The sequence below is a fragment of the Gadus morhua genome, chromosome 14 (genome assembly GCF_902167405.1).
Source record: "Gadus morhua chromosome 14, gadMor3.0, whole genome shotgun sequence".
NCBI classification, from domain to species: domain Eukaryota; kingdom Metazoa; phylum Chordata; class Actinopteri; order Gadiformes; family Gadidae; genus Gadus; species Gadus morhua.
In genome coordinates this window covers 9,904,883-9,922,705 of record NC_044061.1, presented here as the reverse complement: position 1 = coordinate 9,922,705, position 17,823 = coordinate 9,904,883, and the positions used below count along the sequence as shown (strand labels likewise).

The window sequence follows — 17,823 nt, the reverse complement described above, 5'->3', positions numbered from 1 at the left end:
AATTGTTTTAAATTTGCATAAAGATTGAGTAAAAAAACACGCTTGCCGTCTACGTTAAGTACAAGAGTGGTCCCTTTTGATTAGCATAATTCAAGCCATAAAAAGAACGAAACGATCATGTGATATATGCCTGTGGGGAGTCCCCTGCGCTTAATAAGCCTTTGATATGTAAAGAGGGGGTTAGCTGATGACCCCTCCCACTATCAATCAGAGGCCCAGACCGCTGTTCCCGATGTGCTGGGTGGCAGTCAGCTTCTGGGGGCTCTAGTCCTCCTTCAGAGGGAGATGAATCCAGAAGCATCCCAACAATGCCACCCTCATGCCACCGTCGACCTTTCAGATACCCCTATTGACCCTTACACGTCTTCCTACCCGGGTAAGCTTCCCGTGGCCCCCTCTGGTCTCTGAGCCACCTACGCTGGTTAACATAATGCCCAGGGTAGCCATGCACCCCCCCCACCTCCCATTTTTCCTGCATTATAACTGCTGCAGCTGCCTAGGATAATTCACTTTAATTACATATGGCAGATTGGAAGGGACTGCTGCTAATACACAAACACATGGTTGACAGGCGTTATTCATAGCTCGAATGATCTTTTGATGGCACTAAATGCGTACGACTGGGAATGGTGGAGGCGATATGAATATGTGAAGATAATGCTGATCTTCCACCTATCGTTTTGGCTGCACCGATTTAGAAATAGTAAATTGCCCATTAAAGTGGAACATAAGACACAGCAGAACCGGGAGGGGACGCATTTGGACGGATTGCTGTTGTGTTTTCGATACCGTGAGGATGTCATCTGGATGGTCTTGAGCCGACGCCAAGAAGAGTTCATGTCCACATAGTACTCCCTCCGCCATGAAGTACTTCAAAACCATCTGAGAGTAGCTGTTGTATCGGTCCTCCTCTGAAAATATACAAAATACGACTATATAAAATGAAAACATCTCAACTTTACACAACATAAGACACACACGAGAGCCTTGCCGATCGGATGACAAACAAAATGTCTACTCTCTGTCTCTTCTGTTGCTATTTTTCCTCTACCATCGGAATTGTATATACAGCAGATTGCATCAGGGCTTCTGACTGGAATCAGTATAAGGGTCACATTTTCCCTCCAACCCTTACAGGAATGAAAGAGGTGGCAGTTAAGACGGTGAGGGAATGAGGGTGTGATCGCTATACCTGGACATGAGGCAGTGAACATCCTCTTTCGTGGCTGGACCTGTGCCTTCATCTAATGTCACCTATCATACACCAGCCCTAGGGCAGTGGGAGACACCTGTCCCGAAGACTAACTCAGAGCCCTGGGTACACCCGGGCTGTCAGACCAAATGACCAGGAGACCTTATGTAGGGTAGGATGGTTGATTCTACCCAAAATGCTCCCTGACAAGCCAGCTTGCGTTCATCTACTGGGTTTCCTGTGGATTTTGATAGCAATGGCACCTTCCCAAACTCACTTTTTTTCCCCTTGGTTATTCCCCATGAAAAAAATGTTTTAGAGAAACAGTGGGAAATAAGCTGGAGGTTTCCAAATGCTTTTGAAAGTCGGTGTGACGTTACGATCCGGGGTTACATGCTTGTCCACTGAACTCAAACCAAACGGTTGCACAGCCTGATACAGTACATTGTTCTCCCCCTCTTGACACCCAAGTGTTTTACTTTCGATATCACTTCGATTAGAGACAAAGGCCACGTCCGTCTTCACAAAGACGCCTCAAAGGACAAAGGGTTGAAAAATATCCCTCAAGAGGTGGACACTGTCGGATCACACAAAGTCGCCACCCGTCCATTCCAGAAGTGAGGCAGTCATCATCAACATTCTGTCTCCCCCTCCAAGCGCCACATAACTCTACTCAGCAGGCCGCGGCTGCTTCCTGTCACAACCTCCATTTTGAATGAAAGCCCTGGGCCCTCCTTGCACAATGGCCAACAGTGGGCACGGGGACAATGACAGCAGTGACAGTTTAAGGTAATGGAAATACAGCCGACAGCTTGGGAATGACATCCTCACGTCCCATCACATCCTGGAACATCCGGGGAATGTCCCTTCCATCCACCCACCCACCCACCCACCCATCGCCATACACACACATGTCCCCAGTCCCTGTCCTCACCTACGGACTCAGTATGGCCAAGCAAATTCCATGGCTCTTCAATTTGTTGTCGGTGGGGCTCCCTGTTCTCTTATTGATGGGTTTCTAGGTCAGCAGGCCTTTGTGGCTTTCAGCAGGCCCCACAAAGACTCCCAGATGGGCCCTCTCAAGATGGGGCCTATTGTGGCTGTGTTTCTATGGGAGCCTTACAAATGGAACCTCCAGGAGTCATTAGGCTGTCGAGGCGGGGGGTAAGGAGGGTGGATATGGGACCGACAGGGGGGTTGGGGTGGGGGCAAGAGAGGAGGGGGTGGCTGGGTGAAGGGGGTCATATCGTTGAGCTAGATCAGTCACTCCCTGGACAGTCATGGGATGATTTGTGTTTGGGTTTTTTCTGGGCTCATTCTGACTTGGGTTTGGTAAAGAAGTGAACACTCCTACTTAATTTGCCTGTGAACAGAAGGGTGGGAGTGGGAGCACTATGGATCATATTGGTTGATGCCGCTTCGGGGTGGAGAGAAATCCTTCGGGTCAGAATATTCGCCCCCTTGTTTGCTTCCTACTTTGTACAACATTGTTATGCAGACACATTACAATGATTGTCTAACAGTAAAACAGTCAACAATTTTCACCATTAAAATCAACACAGTCAGTCTTGTGTTAATTCAATGTCGCTATTAAGGTAGTAAAATTGACTTAATCATACAATTCAGCCATTTTATGGATAACGTGTATTAAAAAAATGTACTTCACATGATTTCACAAAACAATCCAAATACATCTAATTGGTGTTTTCTCCAGCAAGCCCAGCTGCTTTTTCCTCCCAAATTGCCCCCCCCCCCCCTTGGCCCTTGTATAAAAACCTTAAAGATGAGAGATCTTCAGACAGCAGCCATACTGGGCTCGTCTCCCCCCTGGATGACAAATGAGAGCGGACAGCTCAAGACACATGAAAGGCAGACAACGACCAGTCTGATAATTTTATGTCTGTGTCCCACAAACAGGCCATCACAGCTACAGGCTCGGCCGAAGGAGCCGACAGCTCCAACGCACGCACACACACTACAAATGCACCCAAACAACAACAACTGAGGAACAGGAGCATGCACACACACACTTCCCTTGACATAGTGCGTATGTGCCGACACGTGCATCGGAAGACGTGCACAAGTGGGTGCGTGCACACATTTCACCTTTACTGTGTCTCTCATTACCAGATGAAACCAACCGTGCGATGATTCACAAAATGGAAGGGAAGAACGCATTAGTGTGTAATCACTGACTCCTGCATCGATTGGGGGGATGAATTAAAGGGCAAAGCAATATCATCAGTTGGTATAGACCTAGGCTCCACACAAATTACAGCTTCAAGGGGAAACAAGACTACCTTAACCTTACTGTCTGCTGGTCCATACAGCTCAACTTATGATGAATAATAACAGTAATATGAATGGCGGAGAGACGTCTGTATTGCAAGATAGGCACATTTACCTTGAATATAAGACCGCAACATCCCTCACACATATGGGGATTATATTAATTAAGCTACGATGTGAAGGTGAGAACTCTTGGGATTTTAACATGATGTGACCCTCTGCTCATTTTCAATTCTGTGAGAGTCTGACTATAAAACAGGGTGACAAAAGACCTGCAATTTAGCACCAAGCAAATGGTAACCAAAACAAAGGCTCTCTGACAAGCTGTAGAAAGTGGTAGGGAGGGAAATTTCTTGATTTTACTTCCTACAAAACTACAAATTTGCAGTAAAGGAATGCAAACACTGTGCAAGACCATAATTTAGTTAAATTATGACCATAATTATATTTTTCTATAGGATAGTATGGATCCTTCATGTATTAGAATACATTGTAATACACAACACCGTTGAGTACATGTTTAACGTGAAGAAAAACATGTTACTGTTAGATTAGCAGTTAACTCCGATAGATAATAATTTACAACAAATAATATTCACCATCATGATAATTGCTATTAACAATAAAAGATCGGCCAACTGGTTCCTCTTGCTAAAAATACCAAAAATGTAAACACGCAGGATAAAATTGAGAGCAAATGCATGTGTAGTCACATGGAGAAAGAAATAGGCATTTTGAGATAAATATGATAAGGCTCACCTATTAGCAGCACTGTCCCCACTGCTAGGCCCCCACCTGATAACAAACAAAGCACAACACATGATTATGGAAATACAGCAAGATGGAATTAATGGAAGGCATCACAACAAGTGAACCTATATTTCACAACTGAATAATGTCAATCAAAATACACATGAAAACAAAGCTCTTGAAACCGCTTATATTGCTGACCGTTCAAACCCAGAATTGTCCCTGTTTTGGTCATTTTTATTAAGCTATTGAAAGAAACTTTCCCTTTGAATGGTGCGCAAATTAAATCCTTGAAACCATGGCAAAATATGTTCTCAACATGTATCATCAGTATGCTTCTCTTCAGAAAACAAAACTCTGTATAAACAATAATTTAAAGATGTATGCTGTGAAAAAAATGTGTTGCCTCAAAACACTATGTCAGTGCACGTGTACGACAATAAACTCTCAGAATTCATGTTAAAACACCAAACGAAGTGCCTCATGTACTTTTAAAAATGGTCTGAATTCGATGATCCTACCATAGCCTCCGGAAGATAGACACTTATCAATGATGGGGGGGTCAAACAATGCAAAGAGGAGTGAGGAACATTCTCATTCATCTGTTTGAGCCTTGTGATATCTTGACACTTGACTTTGAACCTATGCCTTGAACTGAACCATTTCTGTGTGGGTATTCGAACAATAATGTCTGAATACCGTTTGACAAATAGGCAACATTTAGCCATTAACCACCTTTTACTTCCACTAACTGCTGTGCATTTACATACATCATCAATAACAAGATGTAGCATCCAATTGAAAATGTATGTGTGATACGTTTCATACATAGACCGCATGCCATCTTTCCTCCGATAAAGTGAACCTCATGCTGAACGTGTACTTGAACGTTCAGCGTTTGTAGTTTTGAATTGACGACTAAGGAAAGTTACTAAAGTAAGACACAATATAACAGAAATTTCAGGAGATGTAGGAGCTAATGCTAACTTGACAGGCTGTATTTTAATAAAACACTGACCTATCAAATAGTCGAGGGACGTAACACCAGTCGAAACTATAAGCTGTCCATTCTGAACTGAGGGTCTTGTGCCTGGTATCGAAATTAATTTACTTCTAGTTTTCTTCTGAAAACTAGTAGCATTAAATGACGAGCCCATACTCTTCATGGGAGCTGCCATGCTGTTGCTGCCCGATGACGCGTGTTGATGTTTTGGATTGTTGCGGCCAATAGGAGAGAGTATTGCTCGCACTTGCCCAATGAGGACGAGGAATGTTGAAAGGCTGTTTTATCACTCATGACCGAAGCAATATTGATGATTTGAATGAGAAATATTTCTGGTAAGTCATAGTTCATTTTTAGGTGGTTGTGTGTCTTAATACGTTACTTTACTTTACATAAGGTTGCGGAATATCTGTGGGTGTTCCGACTTTGTCTGACGTGGCGTGCTCTCTAGAGGCAATTGTCTCAGTAAGGTCTGTGCATGAATGCCAACAGTGTATGACCTTGTTTTTGTTTTTCCTTAGTAATATTACAAAACTATCATCTGCATTCCTTCTTATCCGATTTTATATTTAACCGTTTACCACTGTCCTCATTCCTTGGACGTTTTGGAACAAAACTGTTCGCTGGCGTCACGTGACAGTATCAAGCCACGCACGCACCACTAATCCAGAACTGTTTCTGCTCATAAACATGTCAATTTTAGCAGCACAATAACTAGGCAGATGGGAATCTCACATGTTGCAATAAAACGATGTGTGAGCGGTCCCACAATCTCTAAATTGTAATTTAAAAACAGACACAATCAGTTCGTTTTCTAGACTTCTGATTAACTTGTTGTATAGCTATTAGCCACATATGATGGCTAAAGTATAGCTGCCACAATTGGAATTGGAAATTGAACAATATATTGATATCATGGCAAGTGCTAATTTAATTGATATAGGCCTAATGATCCAAATAGATTAATGTAATATGCGTATATGATAGCATATACAGCTAATTTAAACTCAAAATATGAAAAACTCCCATAGGCCTATTTTCAAACATCCTAATCTCAGCCTAGTAGCCTGTATAGGCTATTGCCACAACATCTATATCACAGAATTCTGTACAAAAGAGATGGGAGAAATGTAGGTAAAGGTGTGTTGTTGTTGAATCAAAATAGCCCCACGTTTAAGTTAGGATGAAAAAAGCAAATACAATAACAGACACAAAAAATACAAATAATCCTTGCTATAGCTGAAAACATACAATATTCTAATAATATTTTGCTTTGTTCTTCTAACTTCTTCTAAAATATATCAAATTAGATTGCTGCTACTTTTAATTCAATAACCCAACAAATAGATTAGACTGCTATGGGCTGTCAGTTTTGCCCATCAACTGGAACTTATCAGGTTGAGAATCGTGTCCACCATTAATGTCCTTTGTTGGCTACAGCAGTTGGTAGCAAAGGTTAAGTAGAGTGCTGCATGACGCAGGGGTATGCCAGGGGTGCCAAGACAGATGTATAACCCCAGAGGAAGCCATAGTCCAACTGCTCACTTACAGATGCTCTCAGCACAGGCAGTCCTGTTGTTTTGACAACACATTTGAGTTTCACATGTGTTGACAGGAGACCCAGGGACTATAAATCTTGACTGACAACACCAGGCATTGTTGGAGGCTTATAAGAGTCTAATAAGAAAGAAAATGGTGATACTGTGAGGGAATACAATGGAAAGTCTAGTGTTTTCCGCTATACCTCCCCATCCCAATATAACTTATGACGAGCTCCTCAGTACTGTTTGCAGTACAATGTGAAGCAGTGTAATCACGGCAAACTCAAAACTACAAACAACGTCTTTTTCCCCTTTTCCTTTTCCATATACCATCCGTCATTGTGTATGATGCCAGCAGCTTTTATCGATTTGTGTTTCTGATTGTGCTGTGTAAGGCCTGCAGTCATAACATGTCAGGGGCCTTTCCTGGTAGGATTGTTTTACTTTTGCAGTCTGACAGTATGGTTCTTGAAAAAAGAAGAATTGACAAAAAGGAGACGGGAGATTAAAATCAACACCCTCCATGTTTACTTAGTGGGTGTTGAAAAGAAAGTAATAATCTTTTGGGTAAAGGAACAATACAGTTGGGAGTTCAAGAGACGTTGCAATTCTTTTTTTCACAACATGACACATTCTTTCTTTCCTCTGGTTTCTCCACAGCGTTTGTTTTGCACAACTTTAGGAAAACTGTACTAAATAAAAAATAATGCCCAGCACCCAATATCTTTAAATAAGTAGGACCATGTTTAAAATGAAGAAGGCCTGGTTGTCATTTAAAAATCATCAACACGTATTAGGCTTTGTTCGTAGCTCTGTAGGGACATTGCTAATCATGTAATTTATTTCAGTGATACTGGGACTGATAACATCTAGTCTCTGGAAGCCGGGATGTGGCTGGGCCTGAGGTCAATACAATAAACCTTGTCAGCTGACCTCCCCATTCAGTGTAATTGTCAGGGGGGCTTCCTTGGCCCACACTTCCTTTTGAATTATTAGCAGTTGTATTCATATCATTTGTCTTTTATTTGCTTTCGCTGACCCTATTGATGGCGGGTTTAAAACCCAGAGCCTCTCGAGCAGTAACCCGGATCAGCTGTTTGGCGGCTGTGTTGCCGTTAGCAACATTGAAAAGAGCAATGTGGATATCAGTCCCTTCAATTAAGCCTTTGTGGGAGACTCAGGCGAGATCAGGGCAGAAATGCGCTTGTCTGGGACTGGGACTTCTACATCTGTCACTCTCTGTCCAGCCAGGTGTCAATGCCTAAATCAGGAGGATTATCACTTGATTGGACGGATAGCCACAAACAGACAACCCCCTCCCCAACCCTCTCTATTTGGCAAACCTCCTCCCTTTTCCTTAGCTCACATTAAGATCAAATGGAGCTCTGCTCTGCCTGACCGGAGCCCCACCCTCCTCCTCTGCCTTCTGCTGCCCAGAGGAAGACATCAGAGAAGGGATTCATTCCCTCTCTGCTGCGGCCTGCTCCTCTAGACTCCCTTCCATCTGGAATCCTCAGGGAGAAGAAGCATATCTGACAAGGGGCTTGTAAGCCTCTTAGCCCCCCTGTGGCCAAGCTCTCTCTCAGCCCATGTTTTCCTAATTTAGGAGTGTAAGGAGAATACAGCAAGGCCCTTGTGAGCTGTTTGAATTGAAATTCCCTTTGTGGTTCTAATAGACTGGGCATGTATATCAATTAGCGCTTTGCGGCCAATGGCGGACTATAGCCCCAAGAGAGCATGATAAATATAGATTATTCATGCCTTGGGCAAAGATTCCCAGAAGAACCACTGCAACTGTTCTGCTCAACCTTCTGAACTGATATTACTATTATGATGTTGTTTTACTTACTTTGCACTCTCCGATTCTATCCTCGAGTGAGCCTACTTTATGATAACACCGTATTGGTGAGCCTTTTTTTAAAATTTTGATTGTTTATTTTTCAACTCATATTTTCGGCTTCCCTTCTCAGTCAGCTGCTTGCGGTTGTCGGGGAATTGTCGCGCCAGTGAATGGACGTCCCCCCCCCCCCCCTGTAAGAGGATCACAGAGTTAAACACACAATGGGGTGTTCCCATTGGCTTCCATTCACCGAGGATCCCCTGTCCCTCCCCTCTGTGCACCGTACCACGACCACAGGAGGCCAGCGGCCACAGATGGTTCTGCAGAGTGGGCCCGCACTGGCTTTTCCCTTTGTTTTCCCATGGACATGTTTTGCATGTAATCCTGGATTAAAGGGGGGACTTTGTGTTAATTTACAGCTGCATTACAGCATTCAATTAATGTTAGTGTTGCCCCAAACACACGGCGGGTATTGGAGAGATGGGGGGGGGGGTGTGGATCGCTCAAACTCTCTCAATCAGGTACCTCTGCTGATGTCCACCAAATATTGAATCCCTTTGGGGATCCCACAGACACACACACACACACACACACACACACACACACACACACACACACACACACACACACACACACACACACACACACACACACACACACACACACGTGGAAATGGTACTCGTTGTTGATATCAATACCCTTGATGGAAAGATTTTAAGGCGTACACCAAACTATTGTTGCTTCAACCACTTAAAATCGCTCCCCATTGACTGTCCCTCTCACCGGCCCAGTGTGGGCGCCTCATAAGGCCGCTGCGTATGGACCACTCTCTTGATATCGGCCACTGGCCGTGTGATCCTGTTATGCAAACTCTTCTTAATCCCTACCTATGATGAATGCACACGAGACAGCAGGGGCGGAAACAAGAGATATCACACTGCAGCTGTAGTGTGTGTGTGTGTGTGTGTGTGTGTGTGTGTGTGTGTGTGTGTGTGTGTGTGTTTTGGGTGTTTGAGCGAGGGTAGGGGAGGGGGGCTCTCCGCTGTGCAATGGGAGTGAGGGCTAGGGGGTGCGGAGAGAGGGCTTCTGAACTCCGCCCTGCAAGAGAGAGTAGACGGTCGGACATGTTTTCTCAGAGGGCATCGGCGTGATGCAAATAGAGAAGAGATACAAGCGATGGAGCAAGAGAACTAGGGACGTAGAGGACGTAGAGCAGAGCTCGCCAGCATGCCGGGGTCCTGAGACTCCCATTAACCTCCAGGCCGCCAGCCTCCCAACAGAGGTATTATGAGGCCATAGGTGCTGATTGGACTTGTCTGGGGTTAAGACACTGAGCCCATGCGTGCCTGTGGATGAGCAGGATGCTGCAGGCAGGAACGGGACATGGATACCAATGTTGAGACCTGTGCTGCAGCAGGGCTTGTATGTTGATGATCTTGAGGTGGCGCTTGTGTTCAAGCCAAATAGATGAATCGGTATATGATGTTAATAAGAAGTCGACACTCATAGTGTGTGTGTGTGTGTGTGTGTGTGTGTGTGTGTGTGTGTGTGTGTGTGTGTGTGTGTGTGTGTGTGTGTGTGTGTGTGTGTGTGTGTGTGTGTGTGTGTGACTGCTCTCACTTGCAAGCGTGTGTCTGTATGCCATGTGTTTGCACATGCATGGTGTGTTTGCTTGCAGGGTGTCTGTGTGTGCGTGGGGGTTGGGGGGGGGGCACATGCGTTGTGTATGTGTGTGTTTGCATGGTGTGTGTGTGTGTGTGTGTGTGTGTGTGTGTTTCTAAGAGGAGGGGGTAATGGGATTAGGCGTAACACCTTTGGCAGGGCAGGGAGTGCCACCTGACGCCCAGGCTGTCGGGGACCTGGGGAGAATATGGGGGAGAGAATGGGGGAGAACGGGGGGATGGGGGATGGGGGGGTGGTGGTGGTGGTCATAGGATGAGGCGGCGGACGGACATGCCGGGGGTCTAATCCGTGTCCATCGCTGGGAAGTCATTCCCAGAGCTCTAAGGATTTGGTTTCCGCTCTGCTTGGTTTTGTTAATAATACCATGGGAGGGCGAGCAGACCTGGAGGATGAGGGGGGGGGGGGTTGTGGGGCCAGAGAGAGAAGCACACAAAACATACGGTGTGTAGTACACCTTTCCTGCCTTCAAGGGTGGAATGGAATGTTTTATTGACCAGTTGGTTGACTTGGATGTCAAGCCTATTAGTATGTTGATTTGGGAAAAACATTCAGTCTCTTCATTTGTGTGTGTGTGTGTGTGTGTGTGTGTGTGTGTGTGTGTGTGTGTGTGTGTTCGTTCAAGGGTTAATGTGCGGTGTTTCGAGGTGGATGTGTGTGTGTTACTGTGGATGACGTTGTGCAAAGATTGACTCACTTTCTTCTGCCCATCCGCCAGGTTGCGGCCTCAGTTAAAAGTCAATACTACCCCTGCAGTGTCACCGGGCTGTTTGCTCAGAAGGCAGTGTGTGTGTGTGTGTGTGTGTGTGTGTGTGTGTGTGTGTGTGTGTGTGTGTGTGTGTGTGTGTGTGTGTGTGTGTGTGTGTGTGTGTGTGTGTGTGTGTGTGTGTGTGTGTGTGTGTGTGTGTGCACACCTATTTGCAAGGGTTTGTTTGTCTGTGTACATCAGGTCAACAACCCCCCCTTCATCACCATCCCCATCCATTGTGTTGCTATGGCGCCGCTAGGCCTGTTGGTGATCTTGGTTTCGGATGCCGGCCAGCCCCCCCTGCTCCACTGTGTAGCAGCACGGCTGGAAGTGTCACAGCTTGTCTGTGTGTGTGTGCGTGTGTGTGTGTGTGTCGGTTGCCTGTGAGGAGGAGGTGTTGATTGGGCCATCTTACGCAGGATCAAAGTTCAGAAGCGGTTGTCTGGTGTGAACTGGCTGCCGAGACCCCGTGAATGAAACACCAGGGAGGGAGCGCGCTGCTCAGGCTCAAGGCTCCCTGGAACAGTCGCGGGCTAACCCTGACGCTCTCCACGCTCACAATATAAACGCCATAGGGTGATATGGGTTTTTTTCCTCTTTTTTTGGCATGGTCGGCTCTAGAAGCTTTCAAAGGCATAGACCCACGGTGTGAATTTGTATGGGCTTTTTGTGTCTTAATGGACCGAATGGTGAAGTCCGCATGGAAAACGGGTTGAAAGAAGTAGTGGGAGGGAGGGGGGGGGGTGACAAGTCGTTGGAATGAACCTGTGTTGCTCGAACGCGTGTCGCTTGGGTGCTAATCGCGGCTAGCAGGTTGAGCCACCGAGCTGACCCATGGCGAAAACACACACACACACACACACACACACACACACACACACACACACACACACACACACACACACACACACACACACACACACACACACACACACACACACACACACACACACACACACAGTACCGTTGGTGTGTCTGACTGTGTGGTGGTGTCTCTGCAGGAGGAGATGTTCCGCGGTGTGCTGGGGAAGACCCTGGGCCTGGTGGGCCTGACGGTTCAGTACGGCTGCATCGCCCACTGTGCCTTCGAGTACATCGGCGAGCTCGTGGTGGTCTGTATTGATTTTGACACACGTTGTTAACCAACGGCAGATGAACCCCCCCCCCCCCCCCTCCGTCGTTCTCCTACTGGAACAAATGCCATCGTTGCTTGTTTTATTCACGTGTGTTTTTGTTTTCCAGTGCTCCGGTCCGTCCATGGAGCCCACTATCGTAGGCAAAGATGTCGTGTTTTCAGAGCACGTGAGCCGCCATCTTTTTAAAATTGAGAAGTGGGTTTGTCATTCCTTACCATCTTCTTTTCATGATATATTCTACAAGGGGGAAGGGCTGGAAAAAAAAACGTTGATTGTTGGTGGGGTTCACATATCGGTGATTGCTATGGAAGTTGTGCTTTTGTCACATACAATCTTCTGTCACTCCACTCTCTCTCCAGGGGCGATATAGTCATTGCCAAGAGTGCGTCTGACCCTCACATGAACATCTGCAAGCGGGTCATCGGCCTGGAGGGGGACAAGGTGTGCACCAGCAGCCCCTCGGACATATTCAAGACCCACACGTTTGTGAGTATTTCTTCCCTCAAGACTAGACCCACGTCAGCTCCTCCCCATGGCTTCATCTACATGTTGTGTACCACTAAGCATGGTAATCCACACTGTTCATGCCTCAACATCCCAACCATTAACAACCATTTTCCTTTGAACGGGAAAAAAGTATGAGTGAGGTTTAGCAGTGAACGAGAAACACAGAAGTCGGCCAGATCCCCTGCGCCTGATGGTTTATTTCACACTTGCAAGCTAAAGTAACAGGGGGGAATCTACATGAATGATGTAAACGCGCCTCAGGTTCCCTCTCTAGATTTCCTTTGTGTGGCTGCGTTGTCAGTGTGCGATGTGTGTCTGTGTGTGCACTCTGGTGTGCAGACTATAGGCTGCCATAGTTGTTTACATTTTAGACCCCAGACATTCATTTTGTGTCATTGGTCAAAATAGCAGCTTTTGACAACAACTACATTTCCTCAGAACAGTGATAAAGCCGGGGAGCGAGGCGGGGGGGGGGGGGGGTGGGCTTGTGGGAGGAGCACGGGGTCTCCAGCGGTGAAACCACTGTCATTGCTTTTCTATTACTGCCGTCCTCGACGCCCAGTGCTCAGGCCTGCAATCTCTCTGAAGCCTGTTAGAGTTAGTGCCAGCCGAACGGACAGACTGATGGCAGGGCGGAGGCCTTCGTGTGTGTGCACTTGGTGTGTGTGTCTGTGTGCGTGTGTGTGTGTGACATGGAGAGAGGTATTGAAAGAGATACGTTGAATTGAAAGTGTGCAAAACCAAAGGTGTTTGTGTTTGGGCTGCATGGCTTTGAATTTATTGCGGGTATCTTATCGGTTTTTCCTAGGTGAGCTATCATAGGGAGCAGGAAATACCCAGGGCATGTCGAAGCTCACTGAAGGGCCGTTTAGCGAAGAAAAGTCTTAATTTTAAAGTTGTATAAACATATTTCGTAATATTTCGCTAAAGTGTCTACTGATACAGATCCAATGACACCGTTTCACTCCTCGGAATGCACAAAGGTGAATCACTGTGTTCTGCACATGTCAACATACTTTGGCATCAAATCAAATATATTTAGATTATTCCCGGTCATATTTGGAGGTTAGTTTACCAGTTCAGGTGTATTTGTCGTCTGCGAATCTTGAGCCGATGTATCACATTACAACCTAGTACAATCTGGTTTGCCGCCGGTGCCCTCTTTATTTATTTGGTTACCACCAAGCGCGCTAACAGGGTTAGCTTCTGTGTTAATCAAATGAAGGCATTATGTGACAGCATATGAGGAAAGCGAGAAAATACCCGCCGTCCTCATAAATGTTCTGTGTCCCTCGAGGACGTGTTAGTGTTTGTGTGTGTGTGTGTGTGTGTTGTGGGTTTAGCATGGTGTGTGTGGACCTGTGAAAGGCGAGAGATGAAATTTTTGGAGGGGTGTTGGTCTCTTTCGTCACCTCCTCGTGTGCCCTGACAGACAGACAGACAGACAGGTCCTTCTCCTCCCTCTGAAATCTAACAGGAGACTAATTGCTCTGTCACGTCTGAGGAATCGTTTCTCGGTTTGAGCTCTCGTGTCAAAACAACGACACGTGATCCCCCCCCCCAATATTTTAAGAAAGGGGGGGGGGGGGGGGGACAGAACGCTTTAAAGAGAACAAGTAAAATAGACACACTGACAGAAAAGGGGAAAGATGAACAATGAAATGGAGAGCGATGGCAAGAGCTGTGTGTGTGTGGGGGGGGGGGGGGGGGAACACAAGATGGAATTGAAACCCGAGCATTGGAGAGAGAGGGGGCCGACAGCCCCGTATGCTAGCATGTGCTTCAGGTGAGCACCGCTCGCCACCCCAATTATGTTAACATAATGAGCGTGGTGACGGGGCGACAGTTAAACAACGCTCTGCCGTTTCACTTCTCCTCGACACCTCTCTGACGGCTACGCACAGTGTCTCCCGTCGGCCCCGCCCACACCGCCACCCCGACGCGCTCCCATCGACGCAGCGTATCCACCAGGGGGGGCTGCTCCGTACGGGGGCCGTGTCTTAGTCTAGAGTAGGGCCTGCTGCCCCCAACCCCCACCAACCCCCAAAGTCATCGGCATGTGATGATTATCCCCTCCAGACTTTGACTACTGCACTTTATGTGGTGTCAGCAGGCGAAACATCCAAAGACTGCAGTTGATGCAAAACCCTGCTGTCAGTTGTTGAGCGTTGAGAACAAACTTCTTCACAGGCTTTTAACACGGAATAAGAGATGTGATTACCTCACATCAATCCTTGCTAACCTCCATTGGTTAGCTGGGTGCTTTTTGAAAATCTATACGATTGTACTGTTTTTGAAAGCCTTGAGTGGTCAGGCTCCTGCCCATATGTGTTTTAACTCCCTTTATTTGTTAAGTTTTGGGTCGTTTTTTCTTTTATTGCAGGTATGCTTTTCTCGCAAGGTGCTATATAAATATAGTTATTGCTGTTATTATTAATTCCCAATAATTTCAAAGCCACTTCCTGGATATCCATCTGCAGGAGACATTGGCTCTTCCTTGAGGCCTTCTGATTTAAGTGTTGATTTGCACATCGCTGACGAAGGCGTCTTTATATTCAGATTTGTGAATTTCTCTTTGTCGTCAGACAATCTTTATGGCCTCCTGACACCTGTGACCGGCAATGGAATATACAGAAACAATCTATTTTGTCTCGCTATCTATCCATCCATTCCCTAGCTAGCGCTCCTCTTTTGTCCTTCTCATGCCCGTAAATAACCATCATCTCTTCACTACTCTTAAGACCAGCCAGGTTAGTCCTCACTTTCCATTTTTAACGAGCCATATTATTTTCTTTTTGTAAAGCACTCACATAAATACAACCATACATTGTAGCCTATTGTTGTGCCAGAGCATTGATTCAACCAAGTTAAAACAGTTTTAATCTGCAATGTTAATAAAAATTGATTTACTTCACCGACCCTGTTGATGGTTTGACCATGTTCACAGCAGTTATTCAGAACAGTTTACCAAAAGTTTCCTTTCATTAAAAAAAGAAAAAGGAAAGTTTCCTATCGTTAACTAGCTCAATTCCATCTTATATGGCCACACAAACAGCTTAGCAATTTTACTTGAATTGTATCGAGTTGTGTACAATAAATAGCGGGATTGATACATTTAGCTCACTTTTGGTGAAAAAAATTGATAGATATGTATTGACATCCCTGAATCCTACAGATTTGTGCCTCTGTCAAAAACACCAATATCGCTGCAAAACATCAGAGCGCCAGACAGTGTGTTCCGAGTTGTCGGATGACTACGCGCACTGTTTGTCTTTAATGTGCTTGGGAGCCAGCATATGTTGCCGCGCTAACGATGTGTAATGGTGGGAATCGGGCGTGCTGGCATATGCTTCTCAGATGACTCTTTTAATGATATTCGTTTGCGTCGTCGCCGGGCGCCGTTTCACAGCGGAGTTGTTTACCTTGGTGTCGGGTCAACATGTCACCTCCTCCTGATGATGTCACGGCATTTGTCACGATTATCAAAATCTGGATTTTTCTTTTTTTTCATCAACGTAGCATGCCGCCTCAGCACGACTACAAAAATCATGAATCGGGGGGGGGGGGGGGGTGCAGGGGTGCAGGGGGGGGTTGAGTGATGGAAGATGGACAGAGACGAAGACATCTGTGACATCAATCTACATTGAGTGATATTCCCTTTCTTTATTCTGTTATTCTGTTATTCCCCCCCCCCCCCCTTTTGTTTCTTTTTCTCTCCCGGAGATCACGGCCGTTAAGAAGTTAGGCCGCACCAAAATAGACCCAAGGATTGTGATGCCCATTATGACAATATAATGTGTTGTTGATCCTGTCTGCACATATAGGGGGGACAGCACACTTAATTAGGGCCTTGACAAGCCTACTCTCCTCAAGTGATGAGATTAATCATAATTGGTGTCACTGTGGATTACCGCTCGCTCGGATGACCGCCCCACTGGCAGGTCGGCCCATGGTGGAGACCCCTGGACACTGCTGCCTTTACCCTTCCCCTGGTTAGGAGGAGCAACAATCTAAGCCAACAGCCTAATGACCCCCTTTGAAGTTCTCCTTAACCCCTCCCAACCCTGTTCCCAACCACACCCCCATCTCTCCCCCGCCCCCCCTCCCCTTGACCCCTCTGCGGTACCCCTGACCCATGTCCTAAAACCGTACGGGGTCAAAGGCGGATGGGGGGTTGACGTTAAGTTAGGCTGAGGAGGGAGTTACAAGACTGGGGTGGGTCACAATGGGTTTGTTAAGGCCCATTCGTTTTTTAGGTTGTTGTTGTTGTTGTTTTTACTGCTAGTTAGTACCAGCGTTGTACTTGCAGATCGATGAGACTATTCTCTCGGGTGAGAGGCTCTTCTTGTGTATGATTGTAGATGTTGCTGAGGTAGATCATTCTCATCATTCTTTACCCTGCTTTGTCCCCCTGGGTCTTCTCCAATGGGGTCTCCAGGTTCCGTTGGGCCACGTATGGTTAGAAGGGGACAACCTGAAGAACTCCTCAGATTCTAGGTCCTACGGCCCGGTGCCCTACGCCCTGATCCGAGGCCGGGTTTGCATGAAGGTGATCCGCCGAACCACACACACACACACACACGCACACACGCACACGCATCCATCAGGAGCCCATAAAACGTTTGGAAATGACTTCCATCTAGAGATTCTAGAAGACGACACAGACGAGCATAAGGCCCAGACGGCTTGGTTTTGGCCTCCAAGTCCGGCCAGCACTCTGTGGTCTATGCATTGTTTGGCCAATTGTGACGCACGGTTGAAAGTCAGAGGTCTGTTGTAAGTTCAAAGTAGGTCTATTTGATTGACCAAGGCCTGGACACCATATTGTCTGGCTTTCCATTCTGCTGTGTTGTCATGTCACTGTATGTCATAGCAACCGTGACCCTGGAAACGGGTCAGTCCACCTTCTGTCCATCTGATTGGGCAGAAGGGCTTCAGCGGAGGCCTACTTAACAATCAGCGAAGGGGGATTGGTTAAAGAAATTAGACTCTTTTTTATTAAGTCTGAGGAGCCTTTGAAGAAGCTGGTCAACGGCTTAATTAGCGAGCTAATCTGGTCCCCTTGATTGTGGTGGGATAAGATGGATACTGTGCGATGTCATTTTTATGGATTGGATAAAAGATGATATTCAATGTT

The 17,823-nt window shown here is 46.3% G+C and overlaps 2 protein-coding genes across 2 annotated transcripts in view; one reads left to right on the top strand and one right to left on the bottom strand.

The window, feature by feature from the left end:
- The window catches only part of elp4 (elongator acetyltransferase complex subunit 4), a 53,989-nt gene extending 48,540 nt beyond the window's left edge, over positions 1-5,449 (bottom strand). Inside the window, exons 1-3 of the mRNA XM_030376791.1 lie at positions 5,250-5,449; positions 4,241-4,276; positions 790-911 (exon numbers count right to left, since the gene is read on the bottom strand). Of these exons, the coding sequence (XP_030232651.1) occupies positions 790-911; positions 4,241-4,276; positions 5,250-5,409 (318 nt within the window). The 5' untranslated portion in view covers positions 5,410-5,449. The remainder of the gene's footprint in view (positions 1-789; positions 912-4,240; positions 4,277-5,249) is intronic.
- A 23-nt stretch (positions 5,450-5,472) lies between these two features.
- immp1l (inner mitochondrial membrane peptidase subunit 1) overlaps positions 5,473-17,823 on the top strand; it is a 12,532-nt gene continuing 181 nt past the window's right edge. The window contains exons 1-5 of the mRNA XM_030376793.1: positions 5,473-5,569; positions 12,045-12,155; positions 12,286-12,374; positions 12,539-12,665; positions 17,125-17,235. Of these exons, the coding sequence (XP_030232653.1) occupies positions 12,051-12,155; positions 12,286-12,374; positions 12,539-12,665; positions 17,125-17,235 (432 nt within the window). The 5' untranslated portion in view covers positions 5,473-5,569; positions 12,045-12,050. The remainder of the gene's footprint in view (positions 5,570-12,044; positions 12,156-12,285; positions 12,375-12,538; positions 12,666-17,124; positions 17,236-17,823) is intronic.